Source organism: Carassius auratus, chromosome 45, assembly GCF_003368295.1.
Source record: "Carassius auratus strain Wakin chromosome 45, ASM336829v1, whole genome shotgun sequence".
NCBI lineage: Eukaryota > Metazoa > Chordata > Actinopteri > Cypriniformes > Cyprinidae > Carassius > Carassius auratus.
This window is the reverse complement of record NC_039287.1, coordinates 8,271,974-8,289,907: the sequence shown is the minus strand read 5'-3', so window position 1 is coordinate 8,289,907 and position 17,934 is coordinate 8,271,974. Positions and strand designations below refer to the sequence as shown.

Sequence of the window (17,934 nt, the reverse complement as noted above, 5' to 3'; positions counted from 1 at the left end):
AAGGGCGGAGTCCAAATGATGTGGATGGTACCAAGTTTGTCTTGAGGACAATATGTGTACTGTGCACGCTTTGTCATCTCTCACACTTTATTATTCAACACACACACACACACACACACACCCACACTGATAGCACAGAAAAGCTCTTTGGGCTCTTGAGAGGATGTATTTTTAGAGTGATGAAATCTCATGACCAGACTGAGGCTGCATGTCTCACTAGTTTCTTTGCTCCAGGCACTGTCCTTCCACCATTTCTCACCCACTCACTCAAGGTTAAGCTTCTTTAAGTGTCCTGTTTTGTTTTACAACTCATCTTCAGTGTTCAAATTGTAGGAGTTTGCATGTAATTAATTTAACGTGTCTATCTGCCATAGATTTATATATCTTCTGAACTGGAATGCTGCAGCAGCATTTCAAAACACATTTTTAATATACCATATATGGTTTATTCAGACCTTCAGTGGATAATGAGGCAATGTGGATGGGAAGCAGCGATACAGTATGTAGGGATCCTGAGGATTCTGGTTTATATCAAACATGTTTATAAAAGTGAGATAAAAACAACATGAATTATTGATAGTCAACTCCTCAGACTCTTCTGAAGGAGTCAAAAAAAAAAAAAAGCTGCACAAGGTGGTTCGCAAACAAATGAGTTATAAATCAGTTCTTATTGAGTCATTCAGAAAGATTCACGAAACTTCCGCTAACGTGAGAGAGTTTTGAATAAGACAAATAAGCTCATAATCATGACAGGTACATTACACAATTTGTGCAATTTATACCCATAAACAACCGCATACAAACTGAGTTAAACTGAATAAAAACACTGTAGGGATGAAAGGAAACATGGGAAACTAACACAGTGCAAAACTCAGTCCAACTCAAAACAGAACTCAAACATATATCTGTCATTACAAATATGTAATTTAGACATTTTGTTTTTTTCTTTTGCTAATAGATCTCAGTCAGTGCAGCACCATATTTAATGGGATTTTTTAGAGGGATGAAAATGAGGCCTTGAAGGATTTTTCAGCTGACAAAATGCATTTATTGTAATGATCTTTCGAAGTTATATCCTCTAATATTTTTATCTAGAGCCTAACGGGTTTCATTCAAACTCATCCTGTGTGTGTTGCTTCTCTATAAAGACACTATAAAACATGACATGGTTATTTTAAGAAGAAAAACCCTAGTTTATCAATAGATGATCAAAATATTAATGCAGTTTAATCTTACTGTTCTTCCCTGACACATTCATAATCATTACTTCTGCCAGTGCTGTGGCAAGCTATGTATACGCTTGAGTGTTTATTAAGTTATGTAAGCAATGAAAGGATCATTAGCATGATTTATATGGTTTATTAATAAACGTGCGATTAGTCGACTAATGCTTAAAATGAATGAATACTAGTTGACAAGAAAAATCTTTAGTCGAGGGCAGCCCTACAGGAGTTACAAAGTAATGCAATACAAATGGATTAAAGTTAGTGTTGACAGAACTATAGCGGCCCTATGCATTTGACGATCACCAGATGAAAACCTAACCTAATTCTGTGCCACTTTAGAAATGCTGGAAACGTGCAGGGTGAATTTGAGCACGCTCAATTAATATTTCATCACGAGAGCTGCATGAGAGTTGAGGCACGCTTTGAGAGTGAGAGGTCTACAGACTCCATATGTGGGCTCTGCCTTTCACTCTCTGCCAAATGAGAGCCCGTGCTATCAGGGTCTGTAGAGCGAAGCCCTTACTGCACTGAATGAAATTGCAAAAAATTCACTGTGTGCCCAAGAACAAACCAAAGAAATGTTTGACTTTGTGTGTGTGCAATAAAGAGGGAAAAAGAAAATGACAGAGAATTTTCCTTTGTGTATGTGTGTGTGTGCACTGTGAAACCACAGCAGTGTATAAACCTTGCCTTTGGCTTCTGGCTCAAATGACCGGATGCAAGATGTGATTTAGCATTTGTCTGCTAGTGTTACACATTATGCTTGTTATCGCTGATTGTACTTATATAACACCATAGGCAGTCATTTTAGAACACCCATACGCCAGAAATGTAGTGGCTTTAACACTAATTCATATTTTAGATAGTTGTAAAAGCTCCCTTATGATTTGACATTTACAGCTATTTCAAGTAAAACTAAGTAAAAATAGTGATTATATTAACCTAACAGTTTTTCAGTGGTGTTACTAGTTTAGCTCCTTTCAAAATAGTGTAGCTTTTCTGACAACAAGCTACTGTTTAGTGGTATAGAACGATGAAAAGCTATGGTTTTTTAATGTTTGAGATGGGATAATTATTAGTTTCACATGTCTGATTCATTCCAGTGAATCGGTTCATTGAGACAGTTAATGTAAATTAACTGATTAAAAATGATTCAGCTATTTGAGTTGTGTTTGTGGATTTACAAAACCCCATAGATGCACAGATACATGGAAGATTCTGCCCAAGAACATTCACATCAGCCATATTTAGCATCAGTGTTAAATACTTTAACAGCTTCTTTAAAATGACAAATGAACCCTGGCAACCAGCAGCATATTGACAGAGCTAGAAATGAGGGCGAAGACTTATACCCAAGCTTTATACACCAAATCACCTCAGAGATTATGTGGCACCTAGTGTTTCCATGTCTCCTGCTCTTGGAAGACCCCATAAATTTAACCGGGCTATGCCATTCTCTTCAGTAACATCAGAAACTCTTCAATCATGTTTAAAAAGCCATTGCTCTTAAATTTTCAGCATGCTCAGATGCAGCCAAGTTAAGAGTAGCTATGAGTGAGTATTGAGAGATTAACTGAATTGAGTTGGTGCCAGCAGTAAAAATTAAGATATGCTATTGCCAAAGTCTCTTTCAGCAGCAGATGCTACTTCCAAAACTGGTTTATCAAATTGACAATAATTTTAATTTTCTTCTTTAAGGATCCATTATAGGATCCAAACAAACTCATTTTTTGCACTTTTCTAAGAACAACATAAATACAAGCTTGGAAGACAGCTAGGGCATTGACCAGGCTGAATGGCATTACCTGGTATTCGTAGTGGCCCGGGGGGTGGTGAATGCCATCTTCCACTCATCCCCCTCACAGATTCTACTAGATGGTATCCATTACGAAAGTCAAGTTTAGTAAAGATAGTAGCACCCTGCAGGATCTTGAAAGACATAAGAGGAAGTGGGTATTGTTTCTTGATGTTAATATGGTTTAAACCTCAATAATAATGTATTTGCAGGGTTTGAGACCCATGTCCTTCTTTTAATGAAGAAAATCCGGCCCTTGCAGGTGGGGTGGATGGACCGATGAATCCACTCTCTAGGGCTTCTTTTAGATTTATACCTGGTTAATCTCTAAGGGCAGGAGAGGGAATAGAAGCTTCCACATGGTGGGCAAGTACCAGGAAACAATTCAATAGCACAGTCATAACATCTGCGAGATGGTATTTTGGCAGCTTGGGCTTTACTGAAAACTTCTGCATACTCCTTGGGAACTCTGGATAACTCAGGACAATAAACTAGAGACTTTGTTGTGAGTGAATCTATCTCAGAAACAACAATGAACTCCGAGGATTGGGTCTCAGAAATAGATGCAGATCTCCACCTGGAGATGTCTAGTGAGGGTTCTGGAAATGTCTCTAATAGCTTGGAAGAATGGCAGAAGGCATTATCTGAAACTTGGCAGTCAGTTACCCAGGCTCTAACAATCCCTCAAGACCAGTCAGTGTGTGGGTTGAGTATAGTCAGCCAAGGGAAGGCGATGATTACAGGAACCTTAGGAGAATGAATCAGAAAGAACTGTATCCATTCCTGGTGTTGCCCCACCTGTAGCTGGAGAGGTGGACTGCATTGACTGACTACTCCTGAACCCTCAACTGCCATGATGTTAAGGGGTTTCTGGAGGATAACTGGCTGAGTGGCAGTTATTTTTGGCCATCTCATAGTCAATAAAACTCCCAGTGGCCCCAGAGTCAAAGGCACATACTTGGTGATGTTGGTTGTCCTGGATGATAGTAACTTGGGTTGTCAAACCTGAGGTCACCAAGCAGGGTATGGTTCCTGTTCTCACCCTGGCCCCTGTCCTCCTGACAACTCAGGACAGGCAAAGCTAAAGTGACCTAGCTTTCCACAATAGAGACAGCATTTCTCCTTCATCTGTCGGTTGTGCTAAGCTTAGAAAATTCTGGTTCTGCCCAGCTGCATGGGTTCCTCAGGGGCACTAAGAGATGGAGGCCTCTTAACAGGGCTGCCAGACTCAAGAAATCTAGTTTTCTGGTGTCGCAGTGTCTCAGAGGGCTAACTCATCCTTGATCTCTGGAGAAATATCATGTATTATTATGAAATACCCCACTGAATTCATTTCTGCTCAGGTCACTGCCAGAGCAATTTTTCTGATGCTTGTTTTTCTGTTTTTGGATGCTGTAACATTGGACTGTGATAAGGGATTGAGAGGAAATGTAAATAGAAACTACTGTATGTGGCCATAATAACAAGTCTGAGTAAGCTTTGTTTCCTGGCAGGTTTTCAGGAGACGAGACAACGCCCTGGGACATTTTTCCTTCTTATTCACTGAAAAAGAACCCATTACGTAACAGTGCTCGCCTGAGCAGAAAGTGTGAGCCGACAGCCTGACTGATCCAGTCTGTGAGCGAACATGACAACAGACGGGCTGGGAAGAGGTGGAGGAGAGATGGGAGAGGGTGTGAGCGATGCAGTATGCATTTCACTAGAAGGGTTTATCTTGCTCTGTGCTCACAAAAAAAGTTCACCCCAAACTGTATGATACGTATATCATTATGCATTGCCAAATGTTCCTGATCTAATATATAATCCTTTTAAACTGTCGTACCTATTGTATCTTATATAGCTACACTCTGATATTGTTAGAAATATTTAGATGTATAATTAAGACAAAAACTTGATATTATTACATTTATTCATTTGCAGATATGATTTCCAAATAAGAAATACAACAGCCGGTTTAACTTAAGGGGGCAATAACATAAGAAGTGCTATCAATACAGTTTCAAACATTGTCCAAAATAAATAGTTAAGAAATATTACGGTATTGCTGGAGGTAAATATAATGTTATGATTAAATATTTTTCATAGCAAAGAGAAAGAATAGTAAAAGGAATAAAAGTTCACCCTGAAAATTCTAAAAATTTCTAGTAAATTCTAGAAAATTGATGCATCAGGTAAAGAATTTGAAGGTTATCCAATAAAAAAATTACATTAAAATACATGTAAAAATATTAATAATAATTCATGTTTAAAACTTATGCTATATCACTTGTGCCCCTCAAATCAGAAAAGTGCTCTTCTGGATGCTTTTATATTTATGTGATTTTTCATCAAAACATTGTTTTTTCAGTTCATTGGTTTGTTCATTTTTACACTAATAATGTTGCTTCATAAATATAAAAAAAAAAACCTCATTATTCATCATATATTATTTTCTTTATTTATTTTAAGGGGTACTTAGTCACATATAGCAACTTCATTGGAAACATCTTCCTTATCTTAAGCTTTTCTAATCAGGGAGCACTTTCCTTCTCCCTCTTTCTCTTCCTCTTCCTATGAATGCTTTACATCCCTGAGGCCAGAGAGGGAGCAGCAGTTCAGAAACTTGACATAAATGCCCAGCACTCATCATATGCAGACTCACACTTTCTCCACAGCAGGCTCCATGTGAGTGTTAGATAAGCCAAGCAGGCTGGATGTGTGCTGAGAAGGAGCCTCAGAGTATTACTGTTCCCATCACTGTAATGTCGCCATATAATTTTACATTTGATAGAAGAATATAAAGTGGAGTAAGCGGAAGTATAAAGTGGAAGATTTAAAAAGACAGCACTATAACGTGGTTTTAAGATATAAACAGATGCCTATAGCATCTCTATCACTTTGTGTTCCTGTTATTCAGTGAAATATGATCTGGTTGGAAGATCCAGTGATCAGTGATCTGTAAAAATGGGAAGTATTTACAGTATATGTTGCACAACAGTCGTAGTCAGAGCGGAGTCGAATCCGACCTAGAGCTAAAGGTTTACATTTGGTCTACTTTGTTTAGTCTTCCAATTGAATACGATATTCGCATCGTCATGCCTGGAGCAGATCCGTGCTGGTCACTGAGGAAATACATAAACTTTGCACTGTGGATCGCTGAATCGGCTTTCACCGTGTACAAAACGGCATCCAGCCCGGGGTCGTCACATGTGGTTGCTGCAAGACCAAGGTACGCTCCTTCGTAGAATCCACCTGCCGCGCCGTTCTCAAGCCGGCCACCTCTGCTCACTCTTGGCCGCGGCTCACTCCAGGCCTCCGGCTTCTGCTCACTCAAGGCCGCGGTGTGTGACATTGTTTCGTTTTAGAAAGCGAAACTACTTTGTTTTTGCTTTCCAAAAGAAAACATGACTAAAAATCATGTTTACATAACGTTTATAATGGGTTCTATGTTTATGTCTTGTTGCTCCTGCTGGACAAGGAATCACAATATGTTAAGAGGCGTAACATTTCCCTCACACACTTGTGGCATTTGGCCAATCACAACGCGCTGGATGGCTGGCCAGTCAGAGGACACCTCGCTTTTCAGATAGATGAGCCTTGTAAAAATCGATGCGTTTCAGAAGGCCGGGCATAGAGGAGGAACAATAATGGACATTATGTGGAAAATAATGTGTTTTTTTGAACCTTAAACCACATAAACACATTTCATTACAGCAAATACACAAAGTAATGTTCTTTTTTGCAGCATCATATGACACCTTTAAGGCAAAAATACGAAGGTGAGGGTGGGTGGGGCTTAACCATCGTGAATGACATCCTCTCACTTGTTCTAAACTGGAGTAAACCTGAACCTCATGGTCGCAGAGTGATCCTCCTCTAACCCCTCCCTTACATCAATACCTTATCGATTATTGGTCGATTTAGATTGACAGACGTTGGAAAGCATGGCAATCTGAGACATGATTGGACTCGTGTTCTTAAAGCCACACCCATATTTCAGTTCGGTTGAGCTGAAGGCGACTCTTTTCTCCCTCCAACCTAAAGCGGATATAGCTTTCGTGGAGTAGCTGATCGGTACCGTTCTTCAAGGTGGGACATTTTCTGATTTCTTCTTTCCCGTCGTACATAATTACGTACTCAGTTATATAATGAATATGATAATGTTTCTGTCAGGTTCTATTTCGGAAAACACAAAATCCCTGTCAGATAGGAGTGCAGTCGTTAGCTGTCACGAGCTAACCAAATCAATTGCACGCGCTATCAGGTGAACCACGGTTTATTCAAAACCAATGCAATAATTTGTTATTTATTTTACATTATTTACCTTAAACAACGTTTAAGTTCTCTACATGAATCGCGGATAGCTTTGCTGCATGCTACACGGAATCGTATCGCTCTCCGTGGTCCGTTATTAGCAGGTTAGCCATTGGCTGGTTTATATATTAGACAAGCGTGAGAAACGTAACGTAACCCAAAATGAGAAATTGAAGAGTTTTATATTGGATATTAAAATCTCCATGCTATTTATTTTGTGATCTAATTGAGCCTCTAAACCGCTTAACATGATTTAAATGCACGTTAAAATATGTATTGTATAACAACACTTGTTCTTTGACCACTTGAAAGCCGGGAAAATTTGCTAAAATACCATATTCCTAAATCTGTGTTCTTCCTGAACATGTTATGCATTAAAGCTGTCATAATTTTCGCCTCAGTTTGTGTGGGGCGCTTGCTTTAGTGATATCTGATGTTTTATTTCTCCTCAGGTGCTCTTGGATCGCTTCTCCCGCACTGCTTCGGTTAGCCAGTTTCTTCCTTTCCCTCTTTACACACTATCGTTCTCTCCCTCCTTTCTTTGCCGGACTCGCCATTTTCCGGAGTTTAAACGGCCGATTGTGCGATTAAATCATGGATAAGACGGAGCTGATTCAGAAAGCCAAGCTGGCGGAGCAGGCGGAGCGCTATGATGACATGGCCTCGTGCATGAAGCAGGTGACGGAGCAGGGAGCCGAGCTCACCAACGAGGAGAGGAACCTGCTCTCCGTCGCCTACAAGAACGTGGTCGGGGCCCGGAGGTCGGCCTGGAGGGTTATCTCGAGTATTGAACAGAAGACCGAGGGGAACGACAAGAAGCTTCAGATGGTGAAGGAGTACAGGGAGAAGGTGGAGGTTGAATTACGCGATATTTGCAACGAGGTGTTGGTAAGGCTTTACTCTATAATGCCTACATACTATACACACAGCATACTCTATTATGACAATGTACTAACTACTTACTCTACTAGATACTAGATTTCTGTATTGGCTCAATATATCTTGTAATCTATACTTCCTCTATATTTGCTTATATATATATACACACACACACACACACACACACACACACACTCTCTATGTGGAATAAGTGCTAACTATAGTAAATATTGACATTCCATGTTTCCATGTTACACACTTTTTGCCATTTACAGTATTTTTATTATTATTCATATACTGTAGTGTTTTTAATTTTTTAATTTTATATTTTCACTTTATTATGTCACTTTTTTTTGTGCAATTGTTTTCTATATAGTTTCATTTTTAAGTTAACATTTTTGTACTTGTTTGTTTAAAAATAGTTTTTTACATTTTATAACATTTCTTTGTTGTGTGTGTGTGTGTGTGTTTATTTTATTTTATTTCTTTTGGGTTGTTTTGTGATGATAATTACTCAGATTTTATGACACTTGGGTAGTCCACACACCACAACTAATGTTACACAGATGAGCAATATAGTTGAAATAACTTTCAGAATCATTTTCAGATTTTTTACTGCTGATGAACAATGAAAATGCTCAAGCATGTAAATCAGCAGAAAACATTTTGTTTATTAAAAGTGCACACTACAGTTAACATTTTGTTGTTGTTGTGGATGCTAAAATCATTATTTTAGTTATCATTCTTTTTTTGTGAACTTTGTTCTAGCTGTACTTATACTATACTACTGTACTATAGTAGCATATACTAGCTGTAATATGTACTTGCAGTAGTCTAATGGCTGGTATACTCAATACTGACTTTTTTACACTATACCAAATCTATACAGTTTTTGCTCTGTACTTTTCCATTACCACCTATAATCTATAGAGCCTATATTTTGGCTATACTCAGTGCAGTACAGTTTATTCTAACCATGCTTAATACTGACTGACTATATCCTTGTAGTTTATACCCGCTATAATATATTGTGTTTCTATACTGACAGTCCTGTCTGACCTCTGTAGATCAGTAGTACATATGGAGGATTATATATGCACATACATATATAAGCTTTGAGGTTTAGTGATGATGAAGAGATGGTTGTGAGCACCAGCAGGGATCTGTCACTGTTAGCAGTGTCATCACTGGCACTACATGACAGACATTGAACTCCGTGGTTATGTTCCCGACCACTTCTTTGTATTAGGAATAGTTGAATTCATATCTAAATGAGCATTGTATAGAGCTGTGGCATATACAGTGTTCTAGAGTATAGCTTGGCACGTCATCACAGTGCTCTTGTTGTAAGAGGCTCTCATGGTGGAACTATTAGAGAATTCACCGAGCAGTGGTGCAGAGAGCAACAACCAAGCCTTCAGTTTTCTCACAATCAATATGTATTGCAGGCAAAAGTACAGCATCTTTCTCTCTCCTCCCACAGGCAGTGACAGTGAGGTTCTGTGTCATCAGTATTGGATTCTCCTGGTAGCCCAGTCATCTGTTTGACACGCTTTTGAAATTTGTTGAAATTCTGCTGCAGCAAAGACAAGACTATTCATGTCAAGTGTTTATAAAAGATGCAGTAAAGAATTAGCAGAGTTTGCAGAAACTTAAAATGTATGGACTAACAGATCATTTTAAGGGACAGTTCACCCTAAAATGAAAATTCTGTCATTACTGACTCAACCTGTCATTCTGAATGTTGTTTTTTTTTTCTTCAGTGGAATATAGAGGATAGTTTGAAAAGTGTCTTCATGCAGAATTATCTCCTTAATATGTAGTCCATTTTAAACAACATGAGGGTGAAAAATAAAAATCTATTTCAGGGTCACCAAACTCTTTAGAAATAGATCTGGTGATTTGAGAGTTATCGTAAACTCAAACTAGAATTAAAACCATTAAAAAAGTATTTGTTACTTTAAATTGACTTAAAACTAAATCTGAAATGGTTTGCATTTCCCTATTTAGATATATAGGACTATGAGATTAATACGGATTTTTGAGAGAGAAACGAGAGATTTCAAGAGTGATTCCAATGGAATATTTCATGGGTTATATTTAATTAACATCAGGTGACCAGATCACAAGACCTCAGTGTCTGTTGTCTTACATACTGTTGAGAGCAGAACAATAAAAAAAAAAACTAAAAAAAAGCTTGGGGGCAGGAAATGGACGTGCACATCATCATGACAGCTTTCTTTTTTTTTTTTTTTTTTTTACATTTTCTTTATGCTGAAAAAAAAGCATAGTGGGCATAGTGCATAGTGCCCCTGGTATGGATTTTTTGAAAATTACCTTTCATACAGTGTGTAACACAGCTCTAAGTGAATGAAAAACCTCCTGCAAAGTTTTAAATCTGAAAGTGCACCTTGTATCAAGTTATTGTCTCTCGAAAGAAAGTCGACTCTGAATTTACTTTACTTTATTTATCAGGACAATACATATTAACAACAGTCCGCCTATGACATGCCAGAGTTAGCCAGTGGCTTATTTTCATCTGTAGTCCTGTTTGACAGTTGGCATGCTAAGGAAAGTACAAATTCAAAAGTTTGCATGTACGTACATACATCTATATTTGTCTGCTACAGCATAGCTGCAGGGTATGAGAATTGTGAAAATGTAAAAAATCTCACTACAATAAGTTCTAAAAAAAACTGCATAATTATACACAGGCATTAGCGTCATGTAGCATGCAATGTCAATGCAACAAGTTAAAAAACGTTTGTCAGTTGAATGTAAAAAATAAATTTTAACCTCATTTGCAGGGTCTTACAATTATACAGTAATTGTGGTTAACATCAAACTAAAAACGAGAAGAAGAAAAAAAGAAAAGGCACACATTCAGGACTGTAACACAAACGGGCAACGAATCATTGAAACGAGTCATTTTTTTAAACTAATCATAAGCCATGTCATGTTGACATCAACATGAAACATTGGAATATTACCCCGTCCACTTGTTGGTCTTTTCCTGTTGGTCTGAATGAAAATGCTAATTAATTCTTTCCCACCAGAGCAGTAAAAATAGCGGTTTCCCCCGGTAACGCTGTACCCAAGCAGCACTGTGCTCACAAACACTGCTTTTATTAAAGAAATGGAAATGAAATTGACCAATCGGAGCATTCTCCGATATATATATATATACAGTATTGTTCAAAATAATAGCAGTACAATGTGACTAACCAGAATAATCAAGGTTTTCGTATATTTTTTTATTGCTACGTGGAAACAAGTTACCAGTAGGTTCAGTAGATTGTCAGAAAACAAATGAGACCCCAGCATTCATGATATGCACGCTCTTAAGGCTGTGCAATTGGGCAATTAGTTGAATTAGTTGAAAGGGATGTGTTCAAAAAAAATGCAGTGTGGCATTCAATCACTGGAGGTCATCAATTTTGTGAAGAAACAGGTGTAAATCAGGGTGGCCCCTATTTAAGGATGAAGCCAACACTTGTTGAACATGCATTTGAAAGCTGAAGGAAAATGGGTCGTTCAAGACATTGTTCAGAAGAACAGCGTACTATTGATTAAAAGTTGATTAGAGAGGGGAAAACCTTATAAAGAGGGTGCAAAAAAATGATAGGCTGTTCAGCTAAAATGATCTCCAATGCCTTAACATGGGAGAGCAAAACCAGAGAGACGTGGAAGAAAACGGAAGACAACCATTTAAATGGATAGAAGAATAACCAGAATGGCAAAGGCTCAGCCAATGATCACCTCCAGGATGATCAAAGACAGTCTGGAGTTACCTGTAAGTACTGTGACAGTTAGAAGACCGTCTGTGTGAGCTAATCTATTTTCAAGAATCCCCCGCAAAGTTCCTCTGTTAAAAAAAAAGACATATGCAGAAGAGGTTACAATTTGCCAAAGAACACATCAACTGGCCTAAAGAGAAATGGAGGAACCATTTTGTGGACTGATGAGAGTAAAATTGTTCTTTTTTGGGTCCAAGGGCCACAGGCAGTTTGTGAGACGACCCCAAACTCCAATTCAAGCCACAGTACACAGTGAAGACAGTGAAGCATGGAGGTTTCAAGCATCATGATATGGGCATGTTTCTCCTACTATGGTGTTGGGCCTATTTATCGCATACCAGGGATCATGGATCAGTTTTGCATATGTTAAAATACTTGAAGAGGTCATGTTGCCCTATGCTGAAGAGGACATGCCCTTGAAATGGTTGTTTCAACAAGACAATGACCCAAAACACACTAGTAAACGGGCAAAGTCTTGGTTCCAAACCAACAAAAATTAATGTTATGGAGTGGCCAGCCCCAATCTCCAGACCTTAATCCAATTGAGAACTTGTGGGGTGATATCAAAAATGCTTTTTCTGAAGCAAAACCAAGAAATGTGAATGAATTGTGGAATGTTGTTAAAGAATCATGGAGTGGAATAACAGCTGAGAGGTGCCACAAGTTGGTTGACTCCATGCCACACAGATGTCAAGCAGTTTTAAAAAAACTGTGGTCATACAACTAAATATTAGTTTAGTGATTCACAGGATTGCTAAACCCAGAAAAAAAAAATGTTTGTACAAAATAGTTTTGAGTTTGTACAGTCAAAGGTAGACACTGCTATTTTTTTGAACACACCCTTTCAACTAATTGCCCAATTGCACAGTTTTAAGAGCGTGCATATCATGAATGCTGGGTCTTGTTTGTTTTCTGACAATCTACTGAACCTACTGGTAACTTGTTTGCCACGTAGCAATAAAAAATATACTAAAAAACCTTGATTATTCTGGTTAGTCACATTGTACTGCTATTATTTTGAACAATACTGTATATATATAAGGTAAAATAAATTGCCTTGAAAAAGACATTCTAAACAGAGGAGCCGTTGTCTGTTTTAATGGGAATTTTATGGCTATGGCTAAGTTGCTAAAACGCTCAAATTTCTGGTTCAGAAGCGATTACCTTCTTGTTTCCATTTATTTTTGTTGTTTGCTGTTAGTCAACTTTGTACAGTCATGTGCAGATTAAATTGCTATATCACTGTATACATTTTCTGCTCTCATTATCAAATCCTGTTTCAGTTCCTTTCATGAGGTGGTCCAGCTGGATGGCACCGAGACATTAGAACTGTGCTGATTACCTGTGAAACTAATTAATGTGTAAAGCTGGGTTAAATGTCATGCTTGCTTTTCTGACAGTTAGCATTTAAAATATGGTTGCTGTTAACAGCAGGCAGGGAACACTGATGTTTAAACAACTTTCATTAGTATTTAGTAGCACTAAAATGACGTGTAGGACCTTTTATTTTTTTTAATCCTCCAAAATGTTACATAAAGCTTTTTTGGGGGTCCCTGTAGGACTTTCCTCTTGATGCATAACTCCTGTTTTGAATCTGAATGATATTCTGAATGTGGTAGTCTGCATACAACATATGCAATTTTTAAAATATTCAGCAAGATTTTCTTATTTTTTTTTTTTCATTTATACTTTTATTCAGCAAAAAGCTCGGTCCAAGTGTTTTAAATAGCTTTGCTACCTGCCTGTCAACATGTATCTCCATACCTCTGCGCACCCTGTTCATGCAGACAGAATACGTCATTAGCGCATTCACACATGCTGTGCAGACAAAGCGAGAATGGTAGACAAACAACCCGTTCTTCCATCCTGGTATTGTAGTACTTTTTAAAGTTTTCTCGTTGGTTAATGATGCATGATATAGCCCAGCGGTTCCTAATTCCAGTCCTTGCACACTTATTTTGCATGTCTCGCTTGGTTAACACACCCGATTCAGATGACCATCTCGTTAGAAGTGAGCTAGGTGAATGAGTGTTCAGATCGGTATGATCCCTACACATGTTCATTGCTCCCTACTCACTGAGCAGGGGTTTACTTCACTTTGGAACATGGGCTGGAATTGGGAAACGCTGATGTATTGCCTCTGTGCTGACAGTGGCTTTTATGTTCGGACACATCCGTGTCTGTGTTGTCATGAGCGGTGTGTGTGGAGTGCTCAGACGTTCTGATAAATCGGGCATTAGGAAGCACATGTGATGTGGCTGCTGCTCAGACTGTGCAATCGCTGGGTCATGTGGGGCCAGAGTACATGACTCTCTTTAGATTCATTTCATGTTAAAGCCATTTTCTTGTCTTCATTTTTCTTTTTTCAATTTCTCCTCTTTTAGTTTCCTCCTTAATTCCTTTCTTTTTGTTTTTTTGTTTTTAATTTCACAGTGGAGAAATGCACACAGTTGGCACAACAGATCTCAAATGACAGGCTGAGCATTGAAAAGGCTGGGGTGTCATACAGGAAGTCTGCACCGTTCTGTGCTTTTCAGCTGTGTTTATTTGTGTTTGCATGGTTTGTCTAATAGCCCTATTGTAACACCAACACCCAGAATGTGGTGAACTGGGGTAGATGCTGAATATCAGTCAGTGTACTAGGAATTTGTGTTCTTAGTATAAAATATGAGAAACTTTGTTCTTGCTTTTTCAGTTAATATTTTTCATGTTTATAATCCCGTTATACTGCAGCCATTTCCACCTTAATCAATTGCTTCTGTTGTAACTGTTTTGTTTAAAGCAGATAAACAAGCTCTCTCTATCGGTCTATCCTTATACTTCCTCTCTCTCCCTGCCCTTAGGGACTGCTGGACAAATATTTGATCAAGAACTCCACAAATGCTGAGAGCAAAGTCTTCTATTTAAAGATGAAGGGTGACTACTACAGATATCTTGCTGAGGTTGCCTCAGGAGATGTCAAGAAGGGTAAGTATCTAACTGATTTTCAGCTATAAAGGAAAGTGCTGTATATGCATGCTGCTTTCTCATATTGAAGCACAGATGTTCCATTTCAGATGTGAATTACACAAATTTGGTCTGTATTTGGGAGACCTCATCAGTGTTGCATCTGTGTTTTCAGCTTCTGCTGTCTCACTCTGTTGATATGAATACATGAATATTCGCTGCTCTGAGAGTCACTTCATTAGCATTTTACCGTTTCATTTGAGAAAACTATCGTCATATCCCATACACAGCAGCTGCAAGTTCCTCACGGCAACCCGTCAAAATAAAAGTTGAATTTAACGTTTAGAAACATCAGAGATTATTACTATTTAGCAGTCTTAAGACTTAATGCTACTACTGCTAATGCATATTAATAAATCTTTATTTTTAATGGAATAATCACATTTATTTTCTTTTGAACAATTAACCTCTCTTGTGCAGCAAGTTGCCAAAAAAATAAAGGATTTAATTTATTGGATTAGAATAAATTAAAGTAAATGTTTTATGACTTTATCTAATTACCAGAAAAAATAAGAACATTTTAAAGGGCTCTATTTTTGTTTGAAAAAGGACCCTATACAAAAACATTTTAGATTTAAAATACATGTCTTTTTTTTTTTTTTTCACCATTTTTTAAACTGATGTTTACTGTTAATTTGTTTGAAATATCAATAGCATTTGTATTAAAAATGTACTTTCAAGGTCCAGAAAAGTATGAAAAGCATCGTCAGAGTAGTCCATCTGCCATCAGTGGTTCAAGTGTAACATTATGAAGCGATTAGAATACTTTTTTTTTTTTTTTTTTTTTTTTTATGTAAGTCTTTATTCAACAATGTCTATTCTGTGTCTGTCCACATCACACTATCGCTATTTTGGAGAATATCCTCTGAACGCATGCTGCTTACGCTCTTCTGTGTTTTTTCAACATTTTCATTTTGGGGTGGAGTATCCTTTTAAAGTTCAGGATGAATGAGTCTGGCTTCTGTGCCGAGTATTTTGCTGCTATGGGGCGTTTTCTGCACACTCCTTGAGTCAGCTGCTTGTCCTTCTGGGGCCTTTAATTCCCCTTCTGGCAGGCTACAGAACAGGAGCAGTCATGGAGAACCAGTTCAGAATATGCTTCACCTTACATTTCCAAACATCTAATGCAGGAGGATATTTCACCATCTCGACCTTAAGGGATATGCCTTTTATGCCTTTTAGATGTTTTGAGATTTCAACAAGGCATTCTGTAATTGATCATGTGTGTGTTCTTATACCATTTATTCATACTTCTACATTAAACTGACATCATATTCTTGAGTTTATTACGAACAGATGTACATGTCAGCATGGATAGTAGGATTCGATTTTTAAGAACAAAACCTCTAACTCATTGCTACTAGTTATATATACAGTAGATATATTTTTAAACCAATCACTAATTTTGTCATAACATTTTGTGTGTGTTTGTGTGTGTCTCTTCAGACACTATAACCAACTCTCAAGGCGCCTACCAGGATGCTTTTGACATCAGTAAGAAGGAGATGCAGCCCACACACCCCATCCGTCTGGGACTGGCTCTCAACTTCTCTGTCTTCTACTATGAGATCCTCAACTCTCCCGAACAGGCCTGCGCTCTGGCCAAACAAGTAGGTCTTTAGATGACAACATTATTGAGAACCGATACAGTATCGCCAAACAAAATATTGCAATACACACATGCATTGATATTTTCTTACACCCCAATCTACATGCATATATAGATCAAATAAGCTAAAATTAATCTGTTAATCATATGTAGTGATTTTACCTTCATGAGGAACAGAAACATCTCAGATTTCATAAAAATATCTTCATTTGTGTTTTGAAGATAAACCAAAGTCTTAGTGGTTTGGAACGACATGAGGATGAGTAAATGATGATTTTCATTTTAACTTAGTCTATAATTTATTTATTCAACATTTCAGCTTCCAGCTTGACAAATAATATGAGTTTGAGGAGGGACTACCTGTAATAAGCTATTTAGCAGGGATATTACAGATGTTTTTTTTTCCCTCTTTCAAAACGAGCAGATAGTGTTGGGGCTCATTTTTTCATTCTTTAGTTGCTGGCGGTAGTGAAAAATACTCACTTCATGTATAATTAAAGTGAAGTCAATAGAGGGAAATTTTACCCTCATCCTTCTGGATTTTTAGCTTTTCCTCAAGCTTTGAATTTGATCAGACACATGGTTCGCATACCAGGGGCTTGACACTTGTGGTTCTTCACATACTTCAACTTATTGTGGCCTTGTGCTTGCAGGCCTTTGATGAAGCCATTGCAGAGCTGGATACACTGAATGAAGACTCGTACAAAGACAGCACACTTATCATGCAGCTGCTTAGAGACAACCTCACAGTGAGTTACAAAGAAGGTCATACTGACCTACAAAACAACAAAAAGAATTTTCTCCGAGACTTGTGGATTGTGCTTTGGTTATATTAAAATCGTTTAGATTGATTATTCAAAATATAAATGTTCAGTATTCATAAACACTTTTTGTCTTCTTTTTAATTAATTTTTTTATTAGTTATGGACCTCTGACAACGCTGCAGATGAGGGTGAAGGAGGAGATGGAGGAGAGAACTAAACACCCATGTCTGTCCACAAATTAAAGAAATTAATCCTTGAAAGACAACTTTTTACACTTCTTCATTCCTTATTATTTCACTTATGATTATTCTAGCCATGTAAACCCATGGTCATTACCAATGAGCTGTGATTGTGGGAATTCAATCAGTCCAGGCTTTTTTTTTCTCCGTTATCCACCACCTGGCTTGTGGTTGTAATGAAAGTAAATATTAAGTTAAGGTAACATTTCCACTCCTCAGTTTTGTGTTTTTGTCCTTTGGCCTTCTATATGTGCAGTGTCTGCTGTAGAAAAGTATAAGCCTCACAAAAAATCAATTGTCCTTTTAATTGTGACAAAGCGACTAGT

The 17,934-nt window shown here is 37.8% G+C and overlaps 1 protein-coding gene across 1 annotated transcript; it reads left to right on the top strand.

Annotated features, from left to right (window-relative positions):
• The first annotated feature begins 6,850 nt into the window (after positions 1-6,850).
• LOC113063114 (14-3-3 protein beta/alpha-1-like) lies at positions 6,851-17,929 on the top strand. The gene is made up of 6 exons (XM_026233295.1): positions 6,851-7,089; positions 7,767-8,202; positions 14,834-14,957; positions 16,443-16,606; positions 17,259-17,354; positions 17,527-17,929. The coding sequence occupies exons 2-6, from the start codon at positions 7,909-7,911 to the stop codon at positions 17,584-17,586; spliced, it is 738 nt and encodes a 245-aa protein (XP_026089080.1). The 5' UTR covers positions 6,851-7,089; positions 7,767-7,908; the 3' UTR covers positions 17,587-17,929.
• Positions 17,930-17,934: the final 5 nt, after the last annotated feature.

What these genes read in the sequence shown, in the direction of transcription:
- LOC113063114 (XM_026233295.1), top strand. Translation starts at nt 7,909, where the DNA reads ATGGATAAGACGGAGCTGATTCAGAAAGCCAAGCTGGCGGAGCAGGCG. An exon ending in CTCAGGAGATGTCAAGAAGG is followed by an intron (nt 14,958 to 16,442) that starts GTAAGTATCTAA and finishes GTGTCTCTTCAG; the next exon opens with ACACTATAACCAACTCTCAA. An exon ending in CCTGCGCTCTGGCCAAACAA is followed by an intron (nt 16,607 to 17,258) that starts GTAGGTCTTTAG and finishes TTGTGCTTGCAG; the next exon opens with GCCTTTGATGAAGCCATTGC.